Source organism: Amblyraja radiata, chromosome 7 (genome assembly GCF_010909765.2).
Source record: "Amblyraja radiata isolate CabotCenter1 chromosome 7, sAmbRad1.1.pri, whole genome shotgun sequence".
NCBI classification, from domain to species: domain Eukaryota; kingdom Metazoa; phylum Chordata; class Chondrichthyes; order Rajiformes; family Rajidae; genus Amblyraja; species Amblyraja radiata.
In genome coordinates, this window is record NC_045962.1 from 57,996,013 (window position 1) to 58,011,240 (window position 15,228).

Genomic DNA, 15,228 nt, shown 5'->3' on the forward strand with positions numbered 1-15,228 from the left:
GCACAAATGGATTTACTGAGAGACTAGATGTGTGTGTGAGGAAGAAAGGATTAAACGGTCATGCTGATAGTTATATGGAACAGCATGGAAAGAGATTTGAATGGAGCACAAATGTCAATATAAACTAAATGTGCTGACAGGTGTGTTTTATTGCTATATATCACATGCAATTTAAAGTAATTCTCTAACGTGCTCTGCAATGAATTTAGTTAAGAAAAACATTTGGCAAGTCATTACCTTGTATTGGTTTACAGATGAGCTGCAGCCCTGTTTGGTTCTCCTCTTGCTGATCCAATTTAGGCTAAAATCTAATTCCCAGATGTTTGATGAAACAATGCATCAAGCCAGAACCATCTTAAGAGCACAATGTCCAACGTCAATTACAAGAAATTTAAAGCTAAATAGGTAACACGAATACAATATATCTGTTCCACACTGTACTTGTGCACCTGACAATAATTTTGATTTGACTTTGCTATCTAATTCAAAATCTCTTTCAAAATTGTACAGAATATTAGCTGAAAACATCCCTGGCCTTATATAGAATTGGAACTGGCTACTTTATGACTTGTTCTGTTCACTGTGAGTTGACAGAAGCAGGAACATACAGTGGCATCATGAAAATAGCATTTTGAAATGAAAATACAAAAAAACATTAATTAATTTACTTACAAAGGTGCTGTTTTCCAACAACACTGTTGTTTCATTTGTTACTATATTCAGTTCGATCACATGGCCATCTCTGGCCCGGTACACCAGCTCAGCATCTGTCAGAAGAAAGTGAAGCAATTTAGATATTTTGTTCTCGCCACACGTTTTAATTACTACTTGAAGCGGCGCATCATCTTCAGACTTAAAAAATGAAATTAAACTCTGCAATCTCTTCAATCTATTAGCATCTGATAGATGCTTTAACTGGTCAAAGACCCTTCATCAATCTGACAAATGATTTATGCCTGAAGCTGAATCTCAGCTTTTCTCTTTAACACACCAGCTATATCAACAATATCTGCAGTATTTCCGGTTTTTACTTTCAAATTAAGATTAATTAATTTTACGACTATGAGTTGTTACTGCAAATTTTGTGATGAAGGATTTTATGTATTAACACCTTGTCATCTGTTGGACAATACACAAATTCTATTGTGCAAACTATCCAGATAAATTAATTTCTTAAAGGTAAATAACTGCTGATAAATCTTATGATATAATTAAATTCTTCCATGACTACCAGTGCAATCCAAGGCATCATCAATTGTAACAATCCACATTATTTAGCACACATCAATGGGTGGTATCAATGGAAGTTGTCTCACAAACACACAATTCAGTTTAGAATATAGAATGTAGAACAGTATAGCACAGGAACGGACCCTTTAGCCCATATTGTCCATGTTTGCAAAATGTTAGGTTAAACTAATCTCCTCTTTCCATTTTCCTTCATTCCCTGAATATCCCGTGTGCTTATCCACAAGTCTCTTCAATGCCACAACTAGCAGCATGTTCCAGGCATCCACCTCTCTCTGTGTAAAACACTTACCCTGTGCATCTCCTTTAAACTTTGCCCCTCTCACCTTAAAGCTATGCCCTCTAGTCTTTGACATTTCCACACCAGGGGCAAAAGATTCTGATTGTCCACCCTTTGCATAATATCTTTCTCATATTTTGTAAGTTCATTTGGTGTACTGTTGGTCATGATAAGACAAGTGGTAAAGCTCATGGGATGCCATTATCTTAATTATTTTTGATGTTAAACTGATTGATCTATTTTAATTTAAAAAAATCAATGCAGACTCTGATATTGTTTTGCTTTTCTACAGTGGATTTGGAAGATTTTGCAGAGACATTATTGGTGGCTCTTCTCCAGTACTTTGATGGCATTTACTCTGCCTGGGCAGTCCATGCCCACAGAGCATGTAGATGGGCTGGGATCATGGCTGTGTGATAAACTGACTTTTTTTTAAAATTGTATTTGAGGTTTTGGTCTTCAAACACCTTTTTTTCTAAGATGGCCAAACGTACATGCCATCATTGACATTGATATTTGCATTTGTTGAAAGATTGTTCTCTCAATATAGAAAATTATCCAAATGTTCTGTGTTCTCATTATGAGCCTTTATGGTCAGATGAGGGACTTGTGCAAGGTTGGCGAGTTAGGAGAGGATCGTTGGTAGACATAAGTGCTGGAGAAACTCAACGGGTGCAGCAGCATCTATGGAGCGAAGGAAATAAGCAACGTGTCGGGCCGAAACCCTTCTTCAGACTGATGTAGGGTGGGGTGGGGAGAAGAAAGGAGAAAGGAAGAGGAGGAGCCTGAGGGCTGAGAGAGAGCTGAGAAGGGGAGGAGACAGCAAGGGCTACCGTAAATTGGAGAAGTCAATGTTTATGCCGCTAGGGTGCAAATTGCCCAAGCGGAATATGAGGTGCTGCTCCTCCAATTTCCGCTGGTGCTCACTCTGGCCATGGAGGAGGCCCAGGACAGAAAGGTCAGATTCAGAATGGGAGGGGGAGTTAAAGTGCTGAGCAACCGGGAGATCAGGTAGGTTAAAGCGGACCGAGCGGAGGTGTTCGGCGAAACGATCGCCAAGCCTACGCTTGGTCTCACCGATGTAGATCAGCTGACATCTAGAACAGTGGATGCAATAAATGAGGTTGGAGGAGATGCAGGTGAACCTCTGTCGTACCTGGAATGACTGCTTGGGTACTTGAATGGAGTCGAGGGGGGATGTAAAGCGACAAGTGCAGCATCTCTTAGAAACATAGAAACATAGAAAATAGGTGCAGGAGTAGGCCATTCGGCCCTTCGAACCTGCACCGCCATTGAATATGATCATGGTTGATCATCCAACTCAGTATCCTGTACCTGCTTTCTCTCTATACCCCCTGATCCCTTTAGCCACACAGGCCACATTTAACTCCCTCTTAAATATAGCCAATGAACTGGCCTCAACTACATTCTGTGGCAGAGAATTCCAGGGATTCACCACTCTCTGTGTAAAAAATGTTTTTCTCATCTCAGTCCTAAAAGATTTCCCCTTTATCCTTAAACTGTGACCCTTTGTTCAGGACTTCCCCAACATCGGGAACAATCTTCCTGCATCTAGCCTGTCCAACCCCTTAAGAATGTTGCAAGTTTCTATAAGATCCCCCCTCAATCTTCTAAATTCTAGTGAGTACAAGCCAAGTCTATCCAGTCTTTCTTCATCTGAAAGTCCTAACATCCCAGGAATCAGTCTGGTGAACCTTCTCTGTACTCCCTCTTTGGCCAGAATGTCCTTACTCAGATTAGGAGACCAAAACTGTACGCAATACTCCAGGTGTGGTCTCACCAAGACCCTGTACAACTGCAGTAGAAGCTCCCTGCTCCTATACTCAAATCCTTTGCTATGAATGCTAACATACCATTCGCTTTCTTCACTGCCTGCTGCACGTGCATGCCTACTTTCAATGACTGGTGTACCATGACACCCAGGTCTCGTTGCATCTCCCCTTTTCCTAATTGGTCACCATTCAGATAATAGTTCTTGCAGTTGCAAGGGAAAGTGCCCAGGGAGGGGGTGGTGCGGGAGGGAAGGGAAGAATTGACCAGGGAGTTATGGAGGGAACGGTCTTTGTGGAAAGCAGACATGGGGGGAGATGAGAAGATGTGGCGTGTGGTGGGGTCACGTTGGAGGTGGCGAAAATGACGGAGGACTATTTGTTGTATGTGACGGCTCGTGGGGTGAAAGGTGAGGAGTCTGCCCTTGTTACTTCTCCTTTCTTCTCCCCCCCGCCAACCCTACATCAGTCTGAAGAAGGGTTTCGGCCCGAAACATTGCCTATTTCCTTCGTTCCATAGATGCTGCTGCACCCGCTGAGTTTCTCCAGCACTTTTGTCTACCTTCGATTTTCCAGCATCTGCAGTTCCTTCTTAAACAGGAGAGGATCGTTGTTTTGCTGATATTTAATGCCAAGTCCATTCTCTTGTTTGCTGCACTGAATTAATCAACAATGTCCACAGTACCGCAATACACTCTGCATTTCATTGTACAATGTTACTGAGAAGGTTCCAGCAGCAAAATGAGATATTTTTTCCCCAGATTGCATGAATTAAAAACTCCCCTGATGAGCACAAGAGCTAGTCAGGATAATCAATCAATTTGAAATGGGAAATAAATTACTTATTTTTCAGTGGCAGTTCACAAAACATTTTGTCATTTTGATTTGTAAAGAATGATCTTACAATTTCAAGCAAATAAGCTAAATATGTGGCTCTGACTGTCCGTTGGAAACCAGTAGAAATGTCAATGTTGTGTCTGACCACTTAATTCCCATAAACTGTTAAAATAAAATAAATGGTTTGTTTATATTACTAGACTAGTGTTGGAGACCTGACCTCTGAAGTCACGACACATAAATTGAAGGAATTAAAGTTTCTGAAATGGATAGCCAGTGTCACTAATGGTTACCATTGAAATGTTGCAAAACGCATCTGATTCACCAAAGCCTTTAAGAAAAGAAATCGAATGGGGAAAATAAATGAGGCCAGACTAAGATCAATGTATATCCTAAATTGGTCAGCATTAGAGTCAGTTTAAACGCAAAATGTGATAAACAATGAATGTTGAACGTCAAATGTAAGATGAATGTTCTTTTTGGCAACATTCCTTGAATATTCCAAAAAAAAGACACAGGTATAAAGAGTCTGAAATGTGCCGTTCCTTCTTTCCAGAGATGCTGCCTGTCCCGCTGAGTTCCTCCAGCTTTTTGTGTCCATCTTTAAACCAGCATTTACAGTTCCTTCCTATACTTGGTATAATGTTGATTTTAATTAGAAGGTTCAGTGTGGAGAATTATGTAAATATAAGCCAAAGTCAAAGTCAACTTTATTTGTCACATGCTCCCGAAGGTGCAGTGAAATGAATTTGCCAGCAGCGAAACACTGAAAAAGAACACACAATACACAATAAGATTTAACACAAACATCCACCACAGCATTCTTCACTGAGGTGGAAGTCAACAAAGTTCAGCCAGTCCTTTGATCACCCGTGGTCGGGGCCATGAACCCTCCGTAGTTGTCGCTACAGATGGCCCGATGAACAGGCCCTCTCATCGGGATGATCCAAACTCTGACGTCGGGACGCTCAAACACACTCCGTGGCTTGGAGTGCCCGAATCGGCACTTTCTTACAGGAGACCGCTGCTTCAGGATGTTATAGGCCGCAGGCCGGTGGTCAGAGCTCTTCTCAGGCGATCCCCGGCAAGGGATCCCAGACTACGAATGGAAAGTCCATGCCACGCCTGCGGCTAGAAGCTCCACAGACCACAGCCCCATGATGCCAAAGTTACCAGGCCAGTGATTGGAGCACTCCTCTATGCGACCCCTGGCAAGGGTTCGCCAGGTCCGTGATGGAAAAGTCCACGCTGCTGAAGCTCTCAGCCTGACTCCAGGAAAGACTGCTCCAATCCAAGCTGTTAAGCCGCGAGGGAGGCGACATGGAAAAACTCGCCTCTCCGTTGAGGAGGCGACCGAAAGCAGTTCCCCCCTTTCCTCCCCATCTCACCACCCCCCACACAAGACATACCGAGAGACACTAAAACAAACATTTGGACACACCAAAAAACCCCCAAAAAGTTGAAATAACAAACACATTGCTGGCAGGGCAGCCTACTCGCAGCGTCCCCACCGACCAACTATAAAGCAAAAATATTGTTGCCTATGTAGGCATAATATGTGAAAGTGGAGAGGAGATGAAGTGATTTATTCACGTCATGAAGTTCAGAATTTCACCTTATTCCACTGCGACTTTTGTTGTCAATTTGTTGTAAAAAACTGGAATCACAGAAACAAAGATAGGCTACTTGGTACAATATTCTCAATAACGAGAGATTAAAATGATTTATTATATATTCTCTCAAAACTAGTTATTCCAAGCCTGTGAAATACACTTAAATGTCTGTTCAACGGTGGTATAATGACTGCACATCTCATTTAATGAAGGAAATTATTGTCTAATAAATGACAGATATTTCTATTTTTCATCTGATAGTTTTGTAATTTACATGCTCAAATACTTAATGGCATAAAGCAATCAGATAACACTCACACTAATGAATTTTTCATTTCTTTTAAGCTGGTTGCACTTTCACAAAATCTATTATGCACACTGACAAATTCTCATATTTTTTATCTGTCGCATTTAATAACATTTCAAAATGATTCCATATAGGTAATATTGAGAACCATTTTGTTTTGTACTCGATTGCCAGACTGGTTGCAGTTTTTATTTAGTACATATCTTCGATGGAACATAAAATTATTGTCACGTGGTAAAAGGTATTAGCTAAACTAAATTGGATTTGTTTCTTAGAAGGTGGACAATTCAAATTCTAATGGCTATATGAGTTACTAAGGTTTTAACTACACATTCTAAACGCCACCCCACCTCTCTCTACCACAACCCTCTCCATCTCGAGATGGATAATAACTTCATGGATAATTGTTTACCTGATATATCAGAATAGAATTTTGGAGTTCCATTGACTTGTAGAATCGGAAATATCAAGGTTTTCACATTCAAGCTTTCAATCCAACTTTTTCAACAGAGAATTGAGAGTTATTTTCATGAGGTAATATAAGAAAAAGAAGAACCAGATGCAAGCCTACTCTGCCATTAAATGATGTCTGGCTTTCAACTCAACACCATTTACTGCCTTGTTGCTTTATCCCTTGATTCCTCTACTATTCTAAAAATATATCAAGTGCAGTTTGAAATGAAATCAATGACTAAGCTTCCATAGCCATTGGGGTAGAGAAAGGAAGGCAACGCACCCAATAGTAAATAATAAATTGGTGCAGGGAGGTCTGACATTTTGACATTAAGAAAGGTACAATGCTGATTTTATTTTTCATTTAAACCAACGAAATGTAATAGTAGTCTGGAGTGGAATTGATGTTACACTCAGTCATATAGTTTTCTCTGATGGCTAATATTAGCCGCTGGAGATCTCTTCGCTAAACGTGTTTTGAAATAATACATACGGAGACCTCGGACGAAAAGGAGGGAAAATAGCTTTGGAAACCAAGACTTATTGCAGCAACAACCATAGAATAATGTAACTTCGGGAAAATATTACCACCGCTAATTTAAAGGTATAGACATTGAAATTAAACAGTGTCACACTTAAGATTGATCTTAATCAATTGTTCAACAGTCATTCGTGATCAGGAAAATTAAACATTACTGTTGGTGACAATTTTAACTTCAGACCTTCCAATTGCTTGGTATTTCTAATTCTCAAAACAAATAGAATATGATTTACCCAGATGTTACAGTCACCCAGAAAGCACAAAATAGAAAGCACAATTCAAAATAAAGCACAAGCAAAGGAAAAAGAAAAAAAAAAAAAAATTCTACCAAGAAAGAGTGAAGCTCATATCTCTAAATATAAGGCAGTTGGAAGATATTACAAGGGGGTTTTAAATTATCAAGTGATTCAAACGAATGAATAAAGAAAATATTTCTACCTCTGAACACAAAATTAGATTTCACTCATTAAAGGTTAGTTATAAATGTTAATGATTTACCAATGGTGTTCTTAATTTGGACTTCTTGACGAATATTTTGCATACAGTCAACCCTCATTATAACAGACCACAGATGGGGGGGGGGGGGGGGGTTGTGTCTGTTATTGCCAAATTGACCTCTATAACTGAGTAAGGTATTATAATTGTATAATTAGTAGTAACAAACAAATGCAGTTGTTGGTTGATATACTAAAGGACACAAAGTGCTGGAATAACTCAGCAATTCAGTCAGCATCTCTGGAACACATGGATAGGTGAGGTTTCGGGACTAGACTCTTCTTCAGATTCTCGGTCCGAAACTGAGCCTAGAATCCAGGTGAGGTGACCGTCCCAGCCTGCTGGCGGCCAGGTAAGAGGGAGGGATTGGCGCTCTCAATGGTTGCAGCCGGCGGGATGGAGTGCAGCTAAGGGTCAGTGGTAGTGGCAGCAGATACGGCCTGGAAGCGGCCGTTTAAACCGTGTGTGTAGGTGATGGTGGCAGAAGGTCCAGCCTTGAAGCGTCGCGAGCTAGGGATGGCGCAGGTTATCGGCGCTGTGAGCGGTCGGGGGTGAGGGAGAGTCGAGTTAGGGCCAGCAGTGCAAGTGGCAGGGGAGGCAGCATGAGCCGAGGGCAGCACGGGCTGCTGGCGCTGCGAGCAACCGGGGAGGCGTCGCGAGTCGGGGGAGCACAAGCAGCCGTCGGTAGGTCCGTCCGCTATAACCAAAATCTGTGAAACAGGTGTCTGCTAAAACAAGGGTTTACTGCAATACTGGACCTCACATATGGTGTGATTTAAATTGCATATGCAAATAAATATTTCCCTTCCTGAAGGCGAAACTCTTGAAAGTTCTTCTCAATCCCAATAGTTCACTGGAATGCAGGTAATTTCTTTTAAAATTTTCTGGCTGGTGATACTCTGGCTCCCAATATTTTTCCTTGCTTTAAATTGCTCACTCTGTGATATATTTCTACCCAATCAATATTTGTACACAAAGCCAAGTATATAACAAAATGAGTAAGCAATCCCCTGGACAGATCATGTTCATTGAAGTTCACCAGAGAAGCTGAATTTCTGAAGAAGGGTCTTGACCCAATACATCACCCATTCCTTCTCTCCAGAGATGCTGCCTGTCCCACTGAGTTGCTCCAGCTTGTTGTGTCTAGTGTCTATCTTCCCCAGTGATACTGCCAGACCTGCTGAGTTACTACAGCACTTTGTATCTTTTTTTGTAAATCAGCATTTGGAGTTCCTTTTACCTAGCTTTCTATAAATATTGTTATTGACACTTTATGAAGTTAAAAAGCTACCAGGATATATCTTAAACTATAAATATGATAGAAATCTCCATAAATAAACCTTCCATATTAAATGACAAACACCTTTGTTTATTGTGAAACCTATGTATACTAACAATTAATATTGATGAAAAATGTTATTTTTATACGATACATGGTGTCAGGTGCCTTGATGCTGCAGTTAATCAAATGGCTTTATAGGAAGCCATTTAATCCAGGATTCTCTGCTTGATTTATGGTTTGTGCAAAGTGGAAATGGGGTTGCCATTGATGCTTCAATATATTTTTGCAATTGAAAAGTACATTGCCCATCACAGTCAAACGTATTTGCTGTTAATATTGTTATACAGTATATTTCATTGTTATTGTTGTCTATTAATATTCATTAGTTTCATAAAATAGATTACATGAATTTCACATTTCAGCAGATAAAACTGTTACTTTTAAGTGGCGACTTGACGCAAGAGTGAACCAGAGTTTAACATCGTGGGAACCTCGTGCGATAACAGTACGGCATTCGTGGACCACCGTGGACCACCGTGGCGCTAACGGCAGGTAGTCGTGTAACTTGGTCACTCGGGAGAAAATTCAAGAAAGTTTGAATTTCTCCAAGAGTGACGTACACTTGTGGGTAAGCATTGCAACATTGTATGAACATAGTGGCCAGTGCGATATCCATGCGATATCCGTAATAACTCTTGCGGGTACCGTGGGAACTCCTGCGAACGGTGAGTAACTGAGCAGTTTGATTGTCAGTGCTTGTTTTACCTCATTGTTAAATAAATATATTTTTTACTATCAGATTGATGTCTGCAATTATTCATTAACACATCACTACAAGATGAATGTCTCTAATGTTATAATCCCTCTCATGCTGAAACACAAAATAGTTGAAGGGAGGTGAAATAATCACATTTTCATTCTTTTTCATTTTTGAGTGTTCAGGTACCTCACTTGCTGAGCAGTTTACTCCAGCAGTTTGTGTCTCTTTTTGTCTAAAGCAGTTTCTAAGACTGTAGGAACTCCGCGGGCCAGGCAGCATCTACGGAGGGAAATGGACATGCGACCCTTTCTTCAGGCTGCCTTATCTCTCTCCCCCCCCCCCCCCTCCCCTCCCCCCAACTCCCACCCACACACACAAATGCTGGAGAAACTCAGTGGGTGCAGCAGCATCTATGGAACGAAGGAAATAGGCAACGTTTCGGCCTGAAACGTTGCCTACTTCCTTCGCTCCATAGATGCTGCTGCACCCGCTGAGTTTCTCCAGCATTATTGTGTACCTTCGATTTTCTAGCATCTGCAGTTCCTTCTTAAACACAAATGCACCGAGTTCCTCCAGCATTTCATGTTTTGCTCAGTATTCCAGCATCCGCTGTCTCCCGCGTCTCCAATAAAACAAAACTACTGTCAAAAGGGTGAAGAATAGGGGCAGAGATAGATACATTCCTGATTAGTGCGGCTGTCAGGAGGTTATGGGGAGAAGGCAAGAGAATGTGGTTGAGAGGGAGAGATAGATCAGCCGCGATTGAATGGCGGAGTGGACTTAATGGACCGAATGGCCTAATTTTGCTGCTATAACTAACAAAGATAGTAATTGTTAGGGAAATGTAGTTATTAAAGACGAGGGGAAGCAGAAATGGGCAGTCTGGGATGGCTCGCGAGATACTTGCATAGAGGCACAAACGTTAAAGAAAGGGCAGATAAACAGAGAGGGGGGGGGGACTTCCCTCAGTGCCCATCTGTTACCATTAATTGGACAGTTCGGTCTGTGAAACGCAACACGCCAGCCCCGACATCCAGCCCGGTGGTCAGTCCTTTGAAGATAGACACCAGTTGCTTGGAGCAACTCAGCCGGACAGGCAGCAACTCTGGAGAGAAGGAACGGGTGGCGTTTCGGGTCGAGAGCCTTCTTCAGACTGAGGTCAATCCCCTGCATGGATAACAGGAGTCCCAGCCAACACGACAATCGCCCGCTGCACAGTCTCGGAGCTTCCACTGCGAAAACGGTGCCTACATTTGAGCACTTATGTAACTGAACCATCCTAACACCAACCACAGAGCATTCCTGAACTACTACCTACCTCATTCGAGACCCTGAGACTATCTTAGATCGTATACTCACTGGCTTTATCGAGTTACAGTGTGGAAACCGGCCCTTCGGCTCAACTTGCCCATACCGGCCAAAATGTCCCATCGAAACTAGTCCCATCTGCCTGCGTCTGGTCCATATCCCTCCCAACCTGTCTTATCCATGTACCTGTCTAAATGTTTCTTAAATGTAGGGATGGACCCAGCCTCAACTACCTCCTCTGGCAGCTTGTTCCATACACCCACCACCCTTGGTGCGAAAATGTTACCCCTCACTCAGATTCCTATTAGATCTTCCCCCCTCACCTTGAACCTATGCCCTCTGGTCCTCGAATCCCCTCTGTGGGCAAAGGACATATATTACCCTGGACTCTGTCTATTTCCCTGCCTGTTCGTCTCATGGTTTTGTACACCTCTCAGCCTCTGTCCCCAGTGTGGAGTTAAGGGCTTGTTTATGGGCGCCCTGGGCTGAGAACTCTGGAGGATGGGTTTTAGACTTTATCGGGAATCGAGATAGACCCCGTAATGCAGGAGCAAAGAATCGCAGACGCTAATCTGCATTGGAAAGCCACAATATGCAGGAGTAACTCAGCGCTGAAGAAGAGTCCCGACCCGAAACATCATCTATCCATGTTGTCTAGCGATGCTGCCTGACCCGCTGAGTTGCTCCAGCGCTTTGTGTCTTTCCACTAGACCTGTAATAAGTCTCGGCTGGGTGTTTACTGGGATCTCTGGTGTTTAATAGACGTCCTGATGTTGTTTTTGATCGGGTTTACTACTGACAGTATTTAATCAGATCCATATTAAATCATTTCCCCTTCACCTTAAACCTATGTAATCTGGTCCTCGATTCGCCTACTCTGGGCAAGAGACTGTGCATCTACCCGATCGATTCCTCGCATGATTTTAAACATTATCTTGCACACAGCGTTGTTCCCTTCACCATGTATACACCATTTATGGCTCGATTGTTACTATTTATTGTCTGTCTACTGACTGGTTAAACGTTTGAAAGTTTCACCTCTCAGTAGATAATAAAATAAGACAACCATCACGGTCAATGTGAGACAAAGTCTTTATTCCTATTTGACAAAATAAAAAGACGACTTCTTGCACATATTGAGAGAAGGTGCATCACACCAAACAACATTTGTCTAAAAAAAACCCAGATTATTCTTCAGCTCATTAAAGAGCTCGGGTGAAATTCTGACAAAGTTTGTGAATGCACTTTTATCCTCTTCGCACAGCACATTAAGCAGCTGATCATATTGTCCAAATTGAGGTCTCCGTTGAAAGATGGGCTTCACCCAGTGAGACTTCCTCTTAATTCTCTTTTTAATTAATCTCACCCTTCTGCCTTCACGCAAGCGTTCTCGATGCACATAGTGGGCTGCTGCATACAGCGCGTCAATGAAAATAACCACCATCCTGTACTCGAAAATACTTAGTATAGGCATGTCTCCAAATGAGCCAATTCAACCAAGGGAGGAATATAGTGTGTGAAAAAACCCAATATAGTGTGTGAAAACAAAGTAACATCATTTGTGCCACGTGATTAACAACACTACAGTTCACGATGTTCATTCAAGATTAACGGGAAAGCTCGGGAGACGGACAAGTCACTCGCACAAATAACAGAAATGCCGAGTACCGTGGGAACTCTTTATCTACCCCCCGTTATATCGTGCGAGACTCGTGCTGGACCACGACCACTTCACTCTGGTGACATCTTGCGTCAACTCGCCCCGTGAAAAAGCCCCATTACTGTTACTGTTACTTTTAACTCTTCAATGACCCTGATGAAAAGTAATGTTTTAAGAAACACAATACAAATCGCATTCCAACATGAAGAGACCTCATCTATTACATTAAATTGTTAATTCATCTTCTATCATGTATGGTCTTCTATCAGTGCAATTGATAGGTAGTAGCTAGCTAGATGTTAGAAACAGCATATTTATATAGTATTAATTCATTCAAAGATAGTTTTACTTATTGTCTCACCTGTGCAAGAAAGACAAAAAACTCAGTGGAAAATTATATTAGACTAGACACAGGGGATACTCATTAAATATTACTTTCATTAAATATTAATTCTCAAAAAAAGCTGCTTTAATCAGTTACATCCATCTCCATGAGCAAGCGTACCCAGTTCAAATATTCCAATTGCTTAAGCAGAACTGTGACCAAAATTGTAAAGATTTTGGTAAATATTTAATGCGAAAATATCCTTCGGTAAACTTGTGCTGATATCATAACTGAAGATCACCAAGTATGTTCATTTATTTTGAACATACAAGGGCAGAGAGGTTATGAGTAAAAGAGCATAAATCTTGCATCTTACTGGGAAGATAAACCATCGTTTAATAATATTCAAGGGAACTAGCAGCTCCATGGTAGTTATGACAAGGTGTTCAGATAGAATACATAGAAAAGTGTAGAACAGAAACAGGCCCTTCCACCCACATTGTCTGTGCCAACAAATCATGCCATTTTAAACTCCACAACAACCTGCATGTGGTCAGTAAGCCTCAATTACTTGCCTTGGAGAACTTCCAGAAGATCGAGTCTGTCCTGGAAAGCGCCCTCCAAGAGATGACAACCTACTACAATAACAACCACCTGAAACCCAACCCATCAAAAACCCAACTATGCAGCTTCCATCTTAAAAATCGAGATGCAGGAAAACAACTGAGCGTCTCATGGGATGGCCACAAACTCTCCAACCACTTCCACCCCGTGTACCTCGGAGTCACTCTCGACAGGACACTCTCTTTCAAAACCCACCTTCAGAACACCAAAGCCAAGGTCAACACTCGCAACAACATCCTGCGCAAACTGGTAAACTCAAAGTGGGGCGCTGATCCACCAACCATCCGTGCAACTGCCCTAGCCCTGTGCTTCTCCACAGCTGAATACGCGTGCTCAAGCTGGAGCCGCTCCCACCACACCAAACTGGTTGACACAGCCCTCAACGACACCTGCCGCATTATCACGGGATGCATAAAGACAACGCCAGTCCCGTGCCTCTACGCCCTAGCTGGTATTGCCCCCCCCCCCATATCAGACGATCCATCGTCGCCCAAGACGAGCGGAGAGCACAGGAGATCGATACCAGGCACCCCCTGCACGGACACACAGCACCTCCACCCCGACTGAAATCCAGAGCCAGTTTCTTGCAGACAGTCCCACCTCTCCAGACAATCAAAGAAACAGCAAGGACCAACATCTGGAAAGATGAATGGAACCAGCTCAACACACGAGCCCACGACTGGATGGAGAGAGGTATCACTCCGACTGAATGCCTCGCCAGCGGGCACGACCTCCCATGGCCAACCTGGAAGACCCTCAACAGATTACGAGTGGAGCAGGGGAGGTGCAAAGCACTTATGAAAGCATGGAACTACCAGGCAGAAGACACATGCAGCTGTGGAGCAGTACAGACAATGTCCCACCTACTGGAGTGTGACGACGCCCCCCAGTGCAGCCCGCAGGACCTGGCTGAACCGACCCGACCAGCTGTGACCTGCGCCAGACACTGGCAGAACGACATCTGAGATTGCAAAGGACTCGAAGAAGAAGAAGACTTGCCTAGTCATAAATCTATCTAATGCCTCTTAAACGTTGCCTTTGTATCTGCTTCCACTACTTCTCCAGTGGTATATTCCAGGCACCTCCTACTATGTGTAAAAAAAACCTCTCAAATCTTAAAACTTTCTCTCTCTCATGTTAAACCTATACCCTCCGGTATTTAACATTTCAACCCTGGGAAAAAGACACTTCATCATCAGGATCTCCAGCCAAAACAATCCTGCTTTGCTCAAGCTCTCCTTAGGTGTAATACTCTCTAAATCAGGCAATTTCATAGTGAATTTCTTCCACACCCTCTCCAATTTGATATCTTTCTAGTAATGTGACAACCAGAACTGCATAAAATACTCCAAATGTAGCCTGACCAAAACTTTATATAGCTGTAAAATAATTTTCAGGTCCCATACTCAACATCCAGACCGATGAGGGCCAGCATGCTGCATGCCTTCTTTAACGTCCTATCTACTTGTGTTGCCAATTTCAGGAGCTAGGGACCTGCACCCAAGACCCCTCTGCACATCAGTGCTCCTGAGAGTCCAGTCATTTACTATATACTTCACTCTTACCTTTGACATCTCAGAGTGCAACATCTCACACTAGTCTAAATGAATTTCCTTCTGGCATTTCTCTGACCATTTTTCCAGTTGGCCCATATCCTGCGGTATCCTTTGATGGTACCCGGACGTGGCGCCGACAGGCAAGAAGC

At 42.5% G+C, this 15,228-nt stretch overlaps 1 protein-coding gene across 1 annotated transcript in view; it reads right to left on the bottom strand.

Moving 5' to 3' along the window:
* The window catches only part of dpp10 (dipeptidyl peptidase like 10), a 683,609-nt gene that overhangs the window by 319,763 nt on the left and 348,618 nt on the right, over positions 1-15,228 (bottom strand). The window contains exon 4 of the mRNA XM_033024629.1: positions 673-767. Coding sequence (XP_032880520.1) covers positions 673-767 — 95 coding nt within the window. The remainder of the gene's footprint in view (positions 1-672; positions 768-15,228) is intronic.